The 16,874-nt window shown below is 38.7% G+C and overlaps 1 protein-coding gene and 1 pseudogene across 2 annotated transcripts in view; both read right to left on the reverse strand.

The window, feature by feature from the left end:
• Positions 1–4,330: 4,330 nt before the first annotated feature.
• On the reverse strand, positions 4,331–5,032 carry LOC143586845 (basic blue protein-like). Its single transcript, XM_077068308.1, has 3 exons — positions 4,858–5,032; positions 4,385–4,701; positions 4,331–4,336 (listed from the first exon to the last, which is right to left on the reverse strand). The coding sequence occupies exons 1-3, from the start codon at positions 5,030–5,032 to the stop codon at positions 4,331–4,333; spliced, it is 498 nt and encodes a 165-aa protein (XP_076924423.1).
• Positions 5,033–8,309: 3,277 nt separating this feature from the next.
• Positions 8,310–16,874, reverse strand: part of LOC143586854 (phospholipase A1-II 1 pseudogene) — a 28,848-nt pseudogene continuing 20,283 nt past the window's right edge. Inside the window, exon 2 of the transcript XR_013144772.1 lies at positions 8,310–9,007. The product of XR_013144772.1 is annotated as a phospholipase A1-II 1 pseudogene (transcript). The remainder of the gene's footprint in view (positions 9,008–16,874) is intronic.

Here is a 16,874-nt window from a genome sequence, read left to right on the forward strand (position 1 = left end):
AATAAATCGTTTAGCGTTTGCGTTCAGCGTTTTACGTTAAGTGTCTTGCGTAACCACGTTACGGCGTTTAAGCGTTTTGCGTAACCACGTTACGGCGTTTAAGCGTTTTGCGTAACCTCGTTACGGCGTTTCAGTGTTGCGTAACCCCGTTACGACGTTTAAGTGTTGCGTAACCCCGTTACGACGTTTAAGTGTTGCGTAACCCCGTTACGACGTTTGAGTGTGTAACCATGTTACAGCGTTTGAGTGTGTAACCACGTTACATCGTTTAAGTGTGTAACCACGTTACAGCGTTTAAGTGTGTAACCACGTTACAGCGTTTAAGTGTTTTGCATTACCAGATAGTGTTATGTCAAATTATATATCGATAGGTAGCTAATCTATACAACAAGTAGTACTAAGTGGTTCGAGACCGAAGCTGACTGTTTATCAAGTGCCCGTCACCAGGTCAACCCAGACCATGGTAAGTGTTAGCCAAAATTACACCCACTCAACCTCCAGTTGAGCTTAGCGTCGGGTGGGGTTTGTCAAACCCAGTAGTACTACTCAACAGTGACTCGCTATTCCAAATATTAACCGGTTCGATGCGTGGGACTTCAAGGGTTACGTGCCGCTTAGCCTCTACAAGTGATATATATAATTTATAACAAAATCTTAAATATGTGTTTATCTCAAAAATGCGTTTATCGGAGTATGTTATCTCCCCCAAGTGAAAAACGTTTGAAAACAGTTCAAAGAGCGGGGTAAGTGAACTCACTGTTTGCGAAGAATATCCGATCTAGATCACCGAGTGATGCGCGTCGTAGAAAACTCTCTAGCGTTCTAAAATAACAAAGAGATTTTCTAAGTATCGGAATGTTTAACGAGTCTCTAGACTCGGCACATAATACCTATGCACGTAACATGTTTCGTGTTTCGTTTGTGAATCGTGTGTGACTTAAACAAGTAAAATTGTGATACGATACATGAGTGAGCAATTACTTTCGTGTCACGTATTAATAACATACTTATTAGCAATTATTCCCGTAGGGGCATTTTGGTCAACAAACAAAGACTAACTAACCATTATTCCCCATAAGGGCAATTTGGTCAATTCATGGCAATCAATTAGCAACTATTCCCCGCAAGGGTATTTTGGTCAAAACATAACAAATATACAAAAACTATCATATTTCATGCATTTTTACACAACTCAGCAGTTAGTTTCATTATGACAGAATTTCTACTTGAAAGATTGTACTATTTCACCGATCATAACGTCTCAATTAATTCACCAAAAATCACCACAGAAGCATACATATCTTAGGTTTCCAGAACATATTTTATCTTATTTTTATTCCACATATTTTTCTTATAATGACCAAAACATTACAGCAAACTCATATCAGTCAGATTCATGCGCAACAGAATGTTATTTGCAATTCCCGTTAAACGAAAAATCCAATAAATGCAGGACCACTTGGGTTAGGTTCCTAACTCAATAAGTCAACTTCCAGAAGTGGAACCAACCCAATTGGCCTCGTAGATCATGAGATATAACATTTACAAAACAACCTAACAGCAGGTCTAACAACTCAGCTTTGCACCACGTTTTTGTAAAATCATAAAAGTTAACTTTCACACGTCCAAAAATTACAAATTTATATTCTTTAGAAACTAGACTCAACCTAGTTTACTGTAGTATCAATTATCTCATTCATTTACCACTTTTACATCCCGTTACAGTCATTCCATCATCAACAACACAATCTGTCCAGAAACTGTTTTCATCCAAACTCAACAATTTAACTATCTATAGATCACAAATCATTCATAGAACATTCTAGACATCATAACTCCTATCAATCATACCATACATACATAGTTAGGGTTTTACTTGATATCAAACTCAAAGACAACAATAATCATGCAACAATATCAAATCTAGTTATCAATCATCATCAATTAAATCAAGAATCACATGAATAACATAATACCAAGAAATCAGCCATAAAGGTTTACAATTAACCCAATAAAACTAACAATTAAACATAGAGGATACATAGAATAGTTGTGTATACCTTCCTAGCACCTTAATCTTCAATCAAACTTGAAAGATCTTGATTGTGTGTGTGTGTATATTAATCGATCTCAAGGAAATAAAGGGAGGGGATGGCTGCCGATTTTAGTAGGGGAATAGGTAGGAGGTTAGGGTTTAGGTTTACCATGTATTTATAAAGGAATATGTTACACTTTGGCCCCTCAACTCCTAAGTATTACTTTTTCTAGAACATTCTATCATAACTTGCACATTAAGTTAACATTAAGTATTACTTTTTCTAGAACATTCTATCATAACTTGCACATTAAATTAACATGACAATAATATTATCACATAACACATAATCCTAACACATAATTATCACATAATTAGTGTTTTAGTGTTTTTCGTTTATTCATCAATCGTTTGCGTTTCGGTGCAAATCCCGAAAGACTACTACACATGTAGTAAGTGTTAAGCGTCATTTAAACCCTAGTTTAAATGTAATGAGGTTTGCGTTTAGATTCAATAATCTAAAGTTTGAATTGACGGAGTTGCGTTAACGGAGTTAACCTGAAATTGACGATTGTCACAACATCACATCATCAAATTTAACAGAGTTAACTATTTGTTAGACTGATATTGTTGTTGGTAACAAAGTTGAATGTTTGTTTTGTCATCGGCTCACCGGTCAAATTGTTAGTTGAAACTATTGTTGATGGTTAATGTTAATATTTCATGTTAATAAAATCCAATTTTCCTTTAAGAATTTAAACTTAACAGGGTTACTTTTAAGATTATAATTCATGTGTGCATAGTCCTTTACTTCAAATCTATGTTAACTGGTTCATGCATGGCTACTTGTGTGTATATATGTATCCATTTTGTTTACTCACACGTTATTATTACGAAAGTGCTTTATATAATCAAAGACATTAATTCTTCGAGTTTTTTTTACCATAATGATGTAGTTAGAAAACATATTTACTAATTTGGTGTAGTTTCAAAATTATTTACCAAAATTGGTATTTTTTTGAAATTTGCTTTTCACTCTCTTATTCCAAATTAGGAAAGGGGAAATTGTGTTCTTAATAATATTTTTTTATTAATTTCAAAATATTTTAGTGTAGCAATTTGACTTATCCAATTAAAATAAGAGAGAGAAAAACAAATTTAATGAAAATACCCATTTTAGTAAATAGTTTTAAAACTATGTCAAATTAGTAAATATTTTTTCTAAGTACACCATTATAGTCAATAACTCCTAATTCTCCTCTAGTGTCACTAAAAACCAATCATTAAACATGAGCATATTCATAGCAAAGAATTTAGGTACTTCATTTAAAGGCCACTTGGTTGGTTGGAACCACTGACCTTGTTTTTAGAGCGTTTACAACAATAAATTTGTATAAATCGATACATCAGCTCCACATCAGATTCTAAATTTTATCAAAAACCTTCATTTATTCCACAACAACAAACCTCATTAAATATAATATATGTGTATATAATATACCTATATGTGTAGGTGAGATGGAGAGATGAAAGGTTGTCCACCTCGCTAGTTTGCCACAAGTTTGCAAGAACAAACTTTGGCCAATGGACTTTGTTCTACAACAAAGAAGTTTGTAACAACCAAGTTTTTAGTACGCTACGTAGATCCAAACCTTGGATTTAACACCCCGTTGTAGATGCTCTTACATGACTGTCTATCACAACAAAATCGATTACTAAAAAGTTCACTTTTGATGTACTACTATTTCCTTATCATCATATGACACAAAGTGTACTAAATATTTTACTCCATATTTATCTTCATTTTGTTTAATATTGACTAGTTCATGACTCGTGTAGTCGTGCATATATGCGTCTTGTCTTGTTAGATGAGTAAACTAAGTTATTTTTGTTCATCACAAATCTAAAACTAAATACTAACACAATAAAATGTATTAGCTTTTGTACACATATAACAAATATTTCATAATGGATCTTGTGGGATTTAATAGAAAAAGATGTTTTATAGTTTCTTGATATCTAGTCTGTTCCCAAATCCAACTTTGTAGCATTGAATAGAAAAGGTAGATCCGCAACCACGACTTTTGGTAACTAATGTTTTTTTATCGGTGTTTTGCCTCTGCAATAAGCCATCAAGCCTATCAATCACCAATACCCGAGTTCAAGCCAATCGTCCACTAGTTTGACTTCAGTTTTAACAGGACAAAAATTCCAAGATCAATTAGATTAAAAATCTTACAAAAAAATATAAACACAAGACACTAAAGCACTTCAATCAATCCAAGAAACTAAATTCTAATTCTACAAATTAAATACAAAAACAATAAGAGCAGTTACAAATTTACAAACCGCAAACCACACCGTTGAGTCTGGCAGAGAAGGCGCCAAACTCAAATGCGACGGCACAGTCGCATTGGGTATAGAAGGCGGCAGAGCCACCGATGAATTCGTATCCTCCTGATCGGGATTATACACTTCCAGCGCCATTTTCAAGCCTTCTTTACACCGATGATAATCGCCAGAGATGAAACACATGGTACCGGCTTTATCTAGATTGATTTGAGTATCACCGCCTTTAAAGACGGCAGCCGGCCTCCTATTATCACAGCGGGGAAACGCCCATTGTGGTATGATCATAAGTGAATCGACCGGATTGTAATGAAACCCTATTTCGAAAAATAACAATAATATTAATAAATTTAAATCAATCTACAAATTTAAAAAAATTTCTCGAATATAATAAAGTGACAGGTAAACATGCAACACGTCCTGTCACAGTATTTTTTGAATAACAAAACTGATCCTACTAATTTGGAACTTACGTAAAGTATCACCGATGTAAAATTGGCGTCTGAGAGCCCATACATAGTAGAATTGGGTGTCGTTAGGGACTTCCCATCCGAAGGCACCCCCAACGATGAATAAGTCGGCGGAGACGGAGCTAATGACGGTGACTGTGAAGAAGAATAACCGGAAGAAGGTTAAAGATGAAGCCATTGTTTGTGGGAATACGAATATAAGATGATGGTGGTGGTTATATAAACGGTTGAAGCTTTGGAGGGAAGTTAATTAGGGGATTGAATGTGCATTGTGTATGTGGTTATTTTAAAGTGTTTGTACTATTGCTTTAAAAGATTTGCACAAACTTTTGAGTGTATGTAATAGTAAGAAGTAATATTTAGTTTTATGTGGTTATATTTCAGTTTTTGTAACGGGTTAAACATATATATATGTTATGAGCGCGTGACTTGTAATTGATCATGTTGCTAGTACAGACGAGGCATGTCATGTTTTAAATCGAAATCAAATTGGTATTTCGTAACTATATCTGCATAAACGTTTCTACCTCTTCACCCGCATTTAATGATACCTTTTTCGATGGTGGTGCGGGTGAAGGGATTTATTGTAGGCCTTTTAGTAAATGCATAAACAAATTAAACCAAATAAATCCAATAAATCATTTTTTTATAACCAACGAAATTTTTATTAATAACTAGCAAGACACTAGAAACGTCAAATACAGAACACCCAAGCCATCGAGCATGTAACAAAACCCAAACATGCACCAACCAAGAAACAAAAACATGCATATTAGTATATTACAACCTAAACTTTTCCAATCCTCCCACGTCAAACCCTGCCTTTTGGGCCTATTTTTAACTTGAAGGAAACTCATCTGACTATATCTCTTCAATCAAGCTCGATATGTGAATCGGGATCCCATAAACTAATACATTTTGTTTCTTTCAAAAACACCACATCGTAACCAAGCAACCCTAGTGATACACCTTAGCTTTATCTTTAGAAAATAGTATAACTCCACCAAGTACACCAATAAATCAAATTCTAAATTCAAAGCACACAACAAAAACTAAAAATTCAATTAAAAAAAAAAAAAAACTAAAACCGCTATGCCTTTAGGGCCCACACTCCTAAACCAACAATAAAAGCAGTTACAGATTTAGTAACCGCAAATGACGTCACTGCATCCGACGGAGACGGAGACGGCGGCGGGGACACGGAGGAGTTCGTTTTCTCCGGCGGAATGGATACAAACGGCGGCGGAGGAGTTGGATTCTCCGGCGGATTGGACACAGACGGTGGCGGCGGCGGTGGTTTGGATGTGACCGGTGGCGTAGGCGAAGGATTCTCCGGCGGATTGGACACAGGCGGTGGCGGCGGAGCCGTGGAGTTAGTAGGATTCTCCGGCGCCGGCAGATTAGTACTCTTAACTTCCAACAACATATTAACGCCTTGTTTGCACCGATCAACATCATCGGTGATGAAGTACATGGTGCCGGGTTTATCGAGAGTGATCAATGTATCGCCGTCGTGATAATGAGCAATCGGTTTACTTGGATCGCAGTGGTAAAACCCGTATTTTTCAACAACGAAAACTGAATCAATCGCCTCGTAACGAAACCCTGTCAAATAAATTCCAAAGTCCAAATATAAATCGAATCATAAAAAACCGTGATTACATCAAAACAGAAGTAAAATAGGAAATTTTAAATTGTAAAACTCGATATTTTAAAAACGACATTATTTGAGTTTGAAGTCATAGCATTATTATGCATGACCAGTTGAATATTACCACATTGAGAAATTAAAATTGTAGCATACGACAAAATAGTTATATTAATCAAATAATAAAAAGTAGTAATTACACCGAAACCGAAGACAAACATGTAATTTTGAATTGCAAAACTTATTTTTTTTTTTAAAACTGCATTGATTGATCTTGGAGTCATAACGTTATTATGAATAACCAGATGAAATTAAAATTGAAACTTACTTAAAGAATCACCGACGTAAAAGTTGCGTTTGGAAGCCCAAACAGTGTAGAGTTTGGCAGCGTTCATGAGGGGGAGTTTCCATCCGACGACGACACCGCCGACTGCGTATTCTTCAGCGCAGACGGAGCTAATAACAACGACGGCAGCGAAGAAGGTGTAAAATAGGGTAAAAGTGGAAGCCATGTTTGGGGTAAAAGGTTTGTAGGGAGAGTGGGTTTATTATTATTATTATAAAGGTGGTGGAGGTGTATGGTAGGACGTGGGTGGGGTGGTTATTGATGGGTTAAAGTGTTTGTACGATTGCATTACAAGGTTGTAATTGTTTTGAGTAAATAAGTAAGTTAATTAATTACTAGTGATTTTGTTGAAATGACGAAATGGTATGAATCGTTTTATACTTCTTTTAAACAGGGAAAATGAGGTAATTTTTTATTTATGGTAACGGGCTAATAAATGATGTTTTGAAACTTATTAAACGAAAGAAATAAAGAGAGAATGAATAAATGAAAAAGAAGAACGAAATGTAGGGAAAGCGAAATATAAAATATGACTAAGTTCTATAGAGGAAAAACATAAAAGAAATTAAAGATTTTATGTGTTTACATTATGATTTTATTAGTAATTTGACATCAATTTGAAATTTTTCAAAGAGTTTAGTTTGATTATACTTTTTTTATATCTTAAAATTGTTTCAAGTTTGAACGATATAGAATAAGTACCAGTTTGACAACGTTGTGTGCTGTTGCTATGGGTCTAATTAGTTGTTTGGGCTAACTTTACACTTATTTAAGGCCCATATTTAGTTTGAACTTTGAAGTGAACATTTTCTAATGTTTATGAATCTTGGAAACAACTATTTCAATGTATAGAAGTCATTTTAACATGGGAAAACTTTACAAACAGTAATCTACTTAGTTCTTGATTTTAGACGTATTGAGATACACAAAATGGTTATATTTGACAATATATTAACTCTAATACCTGTGGTGTTTCATGATTTAATTTTCAAAAGATGATGGAAACTACAATTCGCGTTGTGCATAGCTCAATAGACTCCAAACTTGGAGTAATGATTTTTAAAGATGAAGGTGACCGGTGATAACTTAATTACACAATTCGCTTGTTGGAGATTGAAAATTGTAAACCTTTGTTGGGAACAATTGGGAGAGGAAGTAAGGGTTAGGTCACTACGCGACCAATAAGAGCATGATATTCATATAAACATCTCCACACAAGGTAATTGTAATATAACGTAATGATCGTTGACATGACATGACAAGAGATGATAAAGAAATACAAATAGAAACAAAATAGCTATATAAAAATAAATTAATTTTATTATTTGTTGTTAAAATGAAACAATTATTTAGCATCATTTATTGTTGCAATCACAATAAGGCATTTTATTCGATCACAACATATACATGAATAACATACAAATGGAAACAAACATATCATACATCAAACATTAAGGCATTTTATTCGATCACAACAATTTCTTCATCACCTTTATCATTATCACCACCAGCACTAATAGTACCAACATCATAATCTTCATGATCTATTAACAACATACTCCATCATCAAATCGAACCATACCTTTGTTTTTCTCAACTCGCCACTTAGCAGGCACATGATAATCATCATTAAGACCATCCGAATACTTGTTTACTAGAGCAATCGAGCGTGTAACAACCAAATCAAACTTCCCTTCGTCACCTTGTGTACCCGCGACTCCATGTAAATAAGTCTCCATATCGTGCCATCTTTGTATGTCTCCGGTTTGTTTCAAGTAAGGAGACTTACTTGTATCAATCCTCAAAACGTTCCCAACGTGTGAGTATCCTATATTTATTGGGAAACACATCACCTGCAGTTTCAACGGGTAATGTGGGACCACATCATTCGCATTTTCAATGCGTAACACATGAATTTTGTCACCTAGTGAAGTGAACATATTTTTGAAGCTCGAGTTTCCCACACGGGGGCTAGCAAAAACATAAGCAGTCACAAGAAAGGCCTTGCTAGAGGTATCCGTTGGCTTGTTGTATCCATTTACGACAATATCAACTGCATTAAGCGTTGCAAGTGCTGCACCCATACTATGCCCAACTATTGTCAAACTTACTTCCTCGTTCTTGTGTAAGTCTACCAATTGTCGAACCTCTTCAAGAACCTATGTCAAATATTATATTTGAACAAAGTTCTGATTTTTTTTGTTGCGTGTGTAAACTGATCAGTTCATACCAAAAGAAAATTAATTGGTTTGTGAAGTATTTTAAGGATTATTCGTATATTTCTCTTATATTTATGTTATATTAGTTAGTTAGTTTCTAGTTATGGACAATTTTATTTTCATTGTCTTTTATCAGAAACAAACTGTAATTTATTAACATTCAATGGTTTGAGAGCTTAATGATTTTATTAACCACTTTCACCACACAATGACCAGATTTAAACTTAGGGTGTGTTTGGGATTCCTTATTTAAGGTAAAAAGAACTTTTTGTTATAAATAGAAAAGGTCTTGTGACTACTTGATAAGGAGTTTTAAAAAAATTGTTTAAATTAACATAAGTCAATAAGTTATTTTTTAAAAATGGTGGAAAGGGTATTTTAAACCTATAAGGAGATAAGTTATGATATCTCAACTTATTCAAAATCCAATTTTTAGCCTTATCAATAAGGAGAAACTCATAAGAACTTATTAGTTCCCAAACACTAAAATGGATAAAAAAGGATTTATCCATCTTCATAAGTTATAAGAGCATTCTTAACCCATTCTCTAAAGTTGTCAAACCCATATAATTTATGGTAAATTTTAAGAAAACCATCAAAATCACCTCTACAATCTATTCTCTATTATATGGATGAGTTATATGAGAACTAAAGTAAATCCCTAAATATAGGGACTCATTTTTTATCCATACCATATAATATATCACATATCTCCCAATCACCATTTACTATATAATAAGACAAAAAAGAAAAAAATTAATAAAGAATTAATTTATAGATATGAATAGGGAATAGAATGTGGAAGAATTTTGAAAAATGAAACTGTTGTTAATATTTATTAAGAAACATAGATATTACATCAACATAGCAGGTAGACGGGCAACAACTGCGCCGCCACCCCTTTCTGAATTGCAAACCCTAACCTGCTTGTAACATCTTAAAATTTATAATGTTAAATAAAGAAAGTTACGTTTAATGATTTCGCGTTATTAATTAATTAATGTCGAGTAAAGAACGGATCATGGACTTAGATTAATTAAGATGGGTTAAATGAGAATGGGCCTTAGGTCCATGGGCTTTAAGGGATATAAATATCCCCTAAACCAACCTAAAACCCTAAACCCTCATTTCATTTCCATCATAATCTCTACACACTCAAAAACACACACATACACTACACCATATTCGGCCGAGAGAGAGAGAGACATCCGAGACCAAGAATCAAGCCGACCATTATTAGATCTTCAATATACGAGATAACCAAGCAAACCGCGACCACACCGAACGTATAAAAGGTATGTTCTTGACCTTTAAAGTTTACGTAGTATTGAACGTTTTTACCTTAAAGGTCCAAGCTTTATAGTATATACGGGATATATATACGAACGAAAACGGTTAGGGAACGTAGGGGGTGATGTCAAACCATAACAAGGGTATTAAAATCGCCAAAATGCTTGATAAAAACCAAACCCGTAGCTGACCTGAACAACTTCGCCTGCAAAAGCTTAACTTCGCCTTCAAAGCATAACTTCGCCTTCAAAGCTTAACTTCGCCTACGGCCAAGTTCGCCTAATTGATAACTTCGCCTACGGCCAAGTTCGCCTAACTGATAACTTCGCCTAAGGCCAAGTTCGCCTAACTGATAACTTCGCCTAAAGCTAAGTTCGCTTAAGGTTTAACTTCGCCTAAAGTTAAGTTCGCTTAGAAAATAAATTAAAAACCTAATGGAAAATGTGTTAAGACAGTTAATGTAAATAAAATTTTTCCAAGCTGACCTGGCAGCTCGACCCCAGCCAGGGGCTCTGCCCCTTGGACCCTGCTAGGCGCTGCCCCCGGACCCCTGTTCGTTGTGGGTAGTAGTTAAGACTAGAAAGATGATATGAGTAGTGATAGTTAATTGATACGTATACTTGTTATACAGTCAGTCGTGCACAACTGAATAAAGGGATTACGATTAACGGTGAACATAACCGTGTTCAGGTGAGTTTCTAGCCCCAATTATGTGTTATGTTTTCGGGGCTGTGTGCATACTCGATATGTTTGTTAATACACTTATCCTAAGAGATAAGTGTATGCCTTATGTGAATGATGTGATATGTATGAATGATGGCTTGACGCTACGTGAACGATCTTCGGAGATTGCACGTACTGTCAGGTTGTAACGCTAAGTATAAGGTAAGTATGATATGTATGCTTATGTGTATGAATGTGATAAAGTTAATAAAAGAAGGAAAGGATGGTTGTATGGTTACGAAGAGGATACCGGGCCCTAATAATACTCGAGGTATGATGTATGGTTGTATGGTAACGAAGAGGGAATCGAACCCTACTAATATTCGAGAACTAGGGAACCGAACCCTACTAATATTCGAGGAAAGAGGGTACCGAGCCCTAATAATACTCGAGGAAAGAGGGTACCGAGCCCTAATAATACTCGAGGAAGGAGGGTACCGAACCCTAATAATACTCGAGGAAGGAGGGTACCGAGCCCTAATAATACTCGAGGAATGTAGGGCGTAATGCTCTTTATAATGTAAGATATGAAAGTAAGTTAATACAAAAGAAAGTATGAAAGTATGAAAGTATGAATGAAAGAATATAAGTTTATGTGTATTGTATAGTGTATGATTAACTAGAACTCACTCAGCGTAGTTGACTTTTAGTATGCACGCAGGTGAGTAGGATGAGGCAGCTTGCTTGAGGAGACACGTGGCACTGAATAAGAGGCTGGCATCGGAAGACTCAAGACGTTTAAGTTTAATGTTTCGTTTATTTTGAAAGACAAAATGATGTTTTAAGACAAGACGTGTTTTGTTATGAAATGTTTTATGAAAGCTTTTATATTCCGCGAATGTTTTAATTAACTATGATATTTAGAACTGCGTTTATGAGTAAATCCAACACGAAAGTAGGGCTACCGGTAACGGGGCCTTACACTGCTAAAGACATACCCCTGCCCCTTTAGAGTCGACACAATGCTATGCACAACCCGTTGGACCCTGGTTAGGAAACGGATAGCTTCCGGTGCCAAGGAGCCAAAAGTATCAAAAGCCAGAGGGACAAAAACTTGTTGGTTCTCTTCGCAGGCTTTAGCATGTTTTTCCACCTTCTTCGTTTCAGCCCTTTTCATTGCTTACCCAGCTACAAACCCATTATCCCTCAAACCAGCTAAAGGAGATACCCCTGTGAGGTCAACACAAGCGTGTTTTCCCCCGGCCCAACCAAAGATGAGCAAATCTGTCGGGCGTAGAGTGGATCTCCCTTCCGTGGGGTCTGTAAGGAAGTTTACAGGGGCTTCCTTTTTAGCTGATATCCCAGCTCGCCTTAAGATGTCCCAAAGAACGTCCCGCACCCAATCATGTCGGTATTTGAACCCAGGCATCTCCTTGCAATGAACCGCATGCTCTCCGAATTTATCCAGGCAAGCCTTACGGCAGATCGGACATGTTTCGTCTTCTGGGTACATTGGGACCATCAAACGGTACTTAAGAATGACCCTATACTCGACCGTGGACATGCTTTGGCCCAAACCATCAATCGGGATAACGGTCAGAAAATCTTGGGCATGAGGACCTTGTAAGTATTCAATAACCGTCTTCTGTCGGGGGGACAATCCAAAAACTTCTCCCAGGCTCTGAGTGATTTTGTCAAAAAGGGCATTCGCCAAAGTTTTTTGAGGCTTTGGTGGGGCGGTGTCCTTATTAGAGAAACCGCCAATGTTAAAGTCTGGGAGAGCGCCATTTAGGCGTTCCAGGGCCTGCACGTAGTCTGAGTCCAGGTCGACAACTCCGCTATTCCTTAAGATGTGATTCTGTAGCTTCCAAGACTGAGCCCTCGACGCTACAAAAGCGTAAACCCCAACATCATGAGCCGAAAGAAGGCCTAAACCCCCCAAGCGTATCGGTAAAGAAGCAAGTCGCCACTGAAGATCACCAAAGAACGGGCCTCCGCATACAACTATGTCTTCGATGACTTCTCGAAGCCCCTTATCAAAACAGGATACCACATCATCCATCATATGGGGGTGGCATGTTCGTAACCCAAAAATCAACTTAGAAACCCCCATGCAAGACCTAAGCAGGAGGAGTTCGATCTGGAGATCCCTAAGGTAAGGTAAGAGTTTCATAAGATCAACCGCACGAGATGCTCTCCGCCTCGCCAACTCCTTAATAAACTAGGGATCTCGACTAACAGCCCCTCCAAGGAGCTTTACCCCTCTCTCTGGTCTACCAATCCCACTAGGGAAAAGCCCATCTTTAACTTTCACTCCATTACACGCTGGCCAAAAAACCTCGATTTTCTTAGTATTAAGTTGAAGCCCCAATGATGGCCCTTCCTAGCTGATAATGTCTAGGGCTTTAGCGACTTCGTTGGCACCACCAATAATAGTCCCATAATCCAAGTACCAAGCATGAAATGGGAGGTTACAGTCATTTTGTACCCGGAGAACAAGAGGGTGTAATGCTAAGGCAAAGAGGAGGCGCCCAAGGGGGTCTCCCTACTGAACCCCAGTAGTAGCCCCTATACAGTCATCACCAACATACAACCTAGCCGGCTGGGCATAAAGGAACTGGACCCATAGATAGATAGATGGGCAATGATGATGAACCTCCCGGAGAAGGGCTGTGTGGTCGACCATATTGAAGGCGTTGGAGAAGTCCACGGTAAGCATAGCTAAAGAACCGTCCGCGTGAAAGGAGTTAAGAAACCGGTTCGCGCTGTGAAGCACCGCCTCTGCCCCATTAGGGGTCCCTACCCCAAACTAAAAGTCCCCTAAATACTGTCATAGCCACTTTAGAAACCAACCTACGCCAGATAGCCCCCACAGCAATGGGCCGAATTCCATTATCCGACTTTAATAAAGGGGTAAGGGGGGCGAAGCAATAAACTCAGCGAGCACCTTGGGGCACAGACCCCCTAGCCATAAGTTGACGACTTCAGTGATGGCTGAGAGCAGACCCATGGAAGTCACTGATCCCTCACCACTAAGAGCGTCCAACAAGTGTTGCGCCCGCATCCCGTCTCTCCCGCATGAGGTCCCTTTAGGAAATGATCGGATACATCTAAGCACACAGTCCCCATCCACAGAGAGAGTAGGCAGGGCGACAGAGCTAGAAGGCAAGGACGGAGGCAGCACCACTAGGTGTTTATCAATGAGGGCTTTTATGGTTGAATCTCCGAGAGGGGCAACCTCACTTGAGCATAATACATTGACTGCAGCTGTGAAATGACCATCCCTGACTTTCCTGAGACATTGTTTAATATTGAGGCTATTTTCAGAACCCTCCTCCCCTCCCACCTCTCTTTTAGAAAAAGTGCTTCCCCACACGTTATCAAAGAGAGAAAGAACCAAGTCAGCAAAACCAGATCCATCTTTCCACACCGCAAGTGCTTGCTGAATGCTACTACATTTCAAAGACTTTCGATTCCCTGACCTGCGTTCCTGCCTAGTGGAAGGTTTCACCACCCTTTATGGAATGGTGTTTTTTAGCTAAATTATAGAGAAAATATATGGAATGAGATGTGAATGCTCTAAGAAGAGGAAAATAAGGAATCCCAAACATGCCCTTAATTTGATGATATTTATGTTAGGGTGTTTACTCCATGTTGACCGGCTTTGACCATATTTGGCCCGTATCATTAAGTATAGTTTTAGAAAAACCAATCTAAATCAGTCAGCTTGGTTGGGTCGGTCATTTCAAAATAGTTCAGTTTTGGTGATTTGCCCGCTTGGGACACTTTTTATTTGCACATGATTGTATCCCTAGATTTACGAAAGTCTAGTAAATTGAGAGGTTCAGTATAGAGGTAGGGTACCAAAAAGACCCAAATACCCTTAAATACCACCCGCGGGTCACAAAAGAACCCCTAATAAGCCACCCGCGGGGCATACGGATCACCCGCATATCACGATAGAGGAAGAATGTCCTCATATTACGCGCGGAAGCATCCTTGCACCCTCGAAAGTCGTCCGCAGGATAGGACATCAGTCCGCCCAAACGATCGAGAGGAAGTGCCAGTGGGACAGCTGTCACCAACCAATTTCCATCTAGAATAATATCCACGATTGTTACGTGAGGAATATGTGACCTATCAGCCAATGAACAAAGGACACCTGGCCAGGTTGTTATAACCGTGCACATGGTCAGGGTGCGATCCGTCCTATCATTGGGCAACACGTGTCCGGGTTGTTATACTCATGCACATGGGACGTATAGCTCAACCTATCATAAAAGGACACACGTCCAGGCGGTTATTGAAGATCTTCTAGAAGAGGACAGCTGGCCCAATCATCTTCCTACATCTTTCGGCTATAAATACCTTGTCAAACGGTATGAGGTATTCATTCATTCACCCACTTACATTTTGACTACACTTAGTCTGTTTACTTAAGTACTTTCTCGATCTACGAACGTTACTGATTCTCACGCCGGAGGGTGGTTACAGGAAGACCCCCCTCTTGTCCTTCCTGTAACGAGACTCACGGTGTCTGTTTTGGAGGTTCCGGTCATTGGACTTTGGGAAGTCATACTCATATCCTAGTTGTAATTATCGTACTGTACCCTGTGGACTCATTGGATCCAGGACCCATACCCGGGGATCGGATCCGTATTTCTTCATTGGCGTCATCCGTGTTGGTATTTGAACTGCATAATTTTGTCTCTGTCGGTTTTTTGGTTCGTTCGATATGAGTAAACTTCCTGAAGGGCCGACGGGAACTCCTGCACCCGATTCACGTGTAACTAACACAGAAGCACCTCCGAGTCTTAGTGTTTTTGCACGTATCACAACTCAGGGTGGCCGTGCTCTTGAGCGTATCACTGCTCCGGGGTCATGAATCACTGAGGTAACACCTGGGGGTTTTCCCTAGAAAATGTCACAGCACCAACCGATCCCACCCCCACAAACATGGGACGTGCCTTGGCACCGGAAGGTCCCAATTTGGGTCAAAAACGAATTACGGAAGAGACTCGCCAGAAACGGCCAGAATTAGATTTGTAAAATGATTCAGGCAATTCTGATATCGCGGGATCTCATCAACGTAATTCTAGATCCAGAGGAGCATTAACTCCTGAGGAGTGGCTCCACGTGCAACAACAAAGTTTGGTGGCTGAATACGAGCGAAGAAAATGTAATGAACGACTTCACGTTCGCACTTTGGATTATGAGGAATCTCCTAGGAGATCTCCTTCCCCTCCACCAATAGTGAGAGGAAGTCAGATTCGTTACAGCCAACAGGCAGAGCCAGAATTTGGCGAATTACCGAGGCTACGCCCTCGTCCTCGCATAGACATGCGGATACCACCCTATTTGGACGAGTTTGATAGTTATGATTCATCTTATCACCCGGGCGATTACAGTATGTATACTGGGGATAGTAGGATGAGCTCACATGCGAGAAGCAGTCATCCGCATGACAAAGTCCGCCACACCGAGTACCATAGCAATGCTGAACGAGACTTTACCAAACCATACCGCCCCACGGCTTTCGCCGAAAAATCAAAATTTATAGCGAGCATTGCCACATCACCCTTTCCTGTTAATGCTAAAATACCTACATCTGTAGGTAAATACAATGGTATGACTGATCCAAGCGATCATCTCCAGAACTTTGTGGCGGTAGGTGGTGTTAGTGGTTGGACGCTTCCCTATTGGTGTCACATGTTCGCATTGACACTAACATGGGCAGCAAGAGAGTGGTTTGAAAAGTTACCCGACGGTGAAATTTCTAGCTGGGACGATTTGGTGAAAAAATTTTCTCAGCAGTTCAGTCAGCAAAAGAAACATACGCGGGACCAATCAGAAA

This window comes from Bidens hawaiensis, unplaced genomic scaffold, assembly GCF_021521415.1.
Source record: "Bidens hawaiensis isolate Kalapana, Puna unplaced genomic scaffold, B.hawaiensis_p1.1 tig00001575_1, whole genome shotgun sequence".
NCBI lineage: Eukaryota > Viridiplantae > Streptophyta > Magnoliopsida > Asterales > Asteraceae > Bidens > Bidens hawaiensis.

Coding starts and splice junctions, on each gene's coding strand:
- LOC143586845 (XM_077068308.1), bottom strand. CDS start 5,032: ATGGCTTCATCTTTAACCTTCTTCCGGTTATTCTTCTTCACAGTCACC. Junction 4,702..4,857: donor TTACATCGGTGATACTTTAC/GTAAGTTCCAAA, acceptor TTTTCGAAATAG/GGTTTCATTACAATCCGGTC.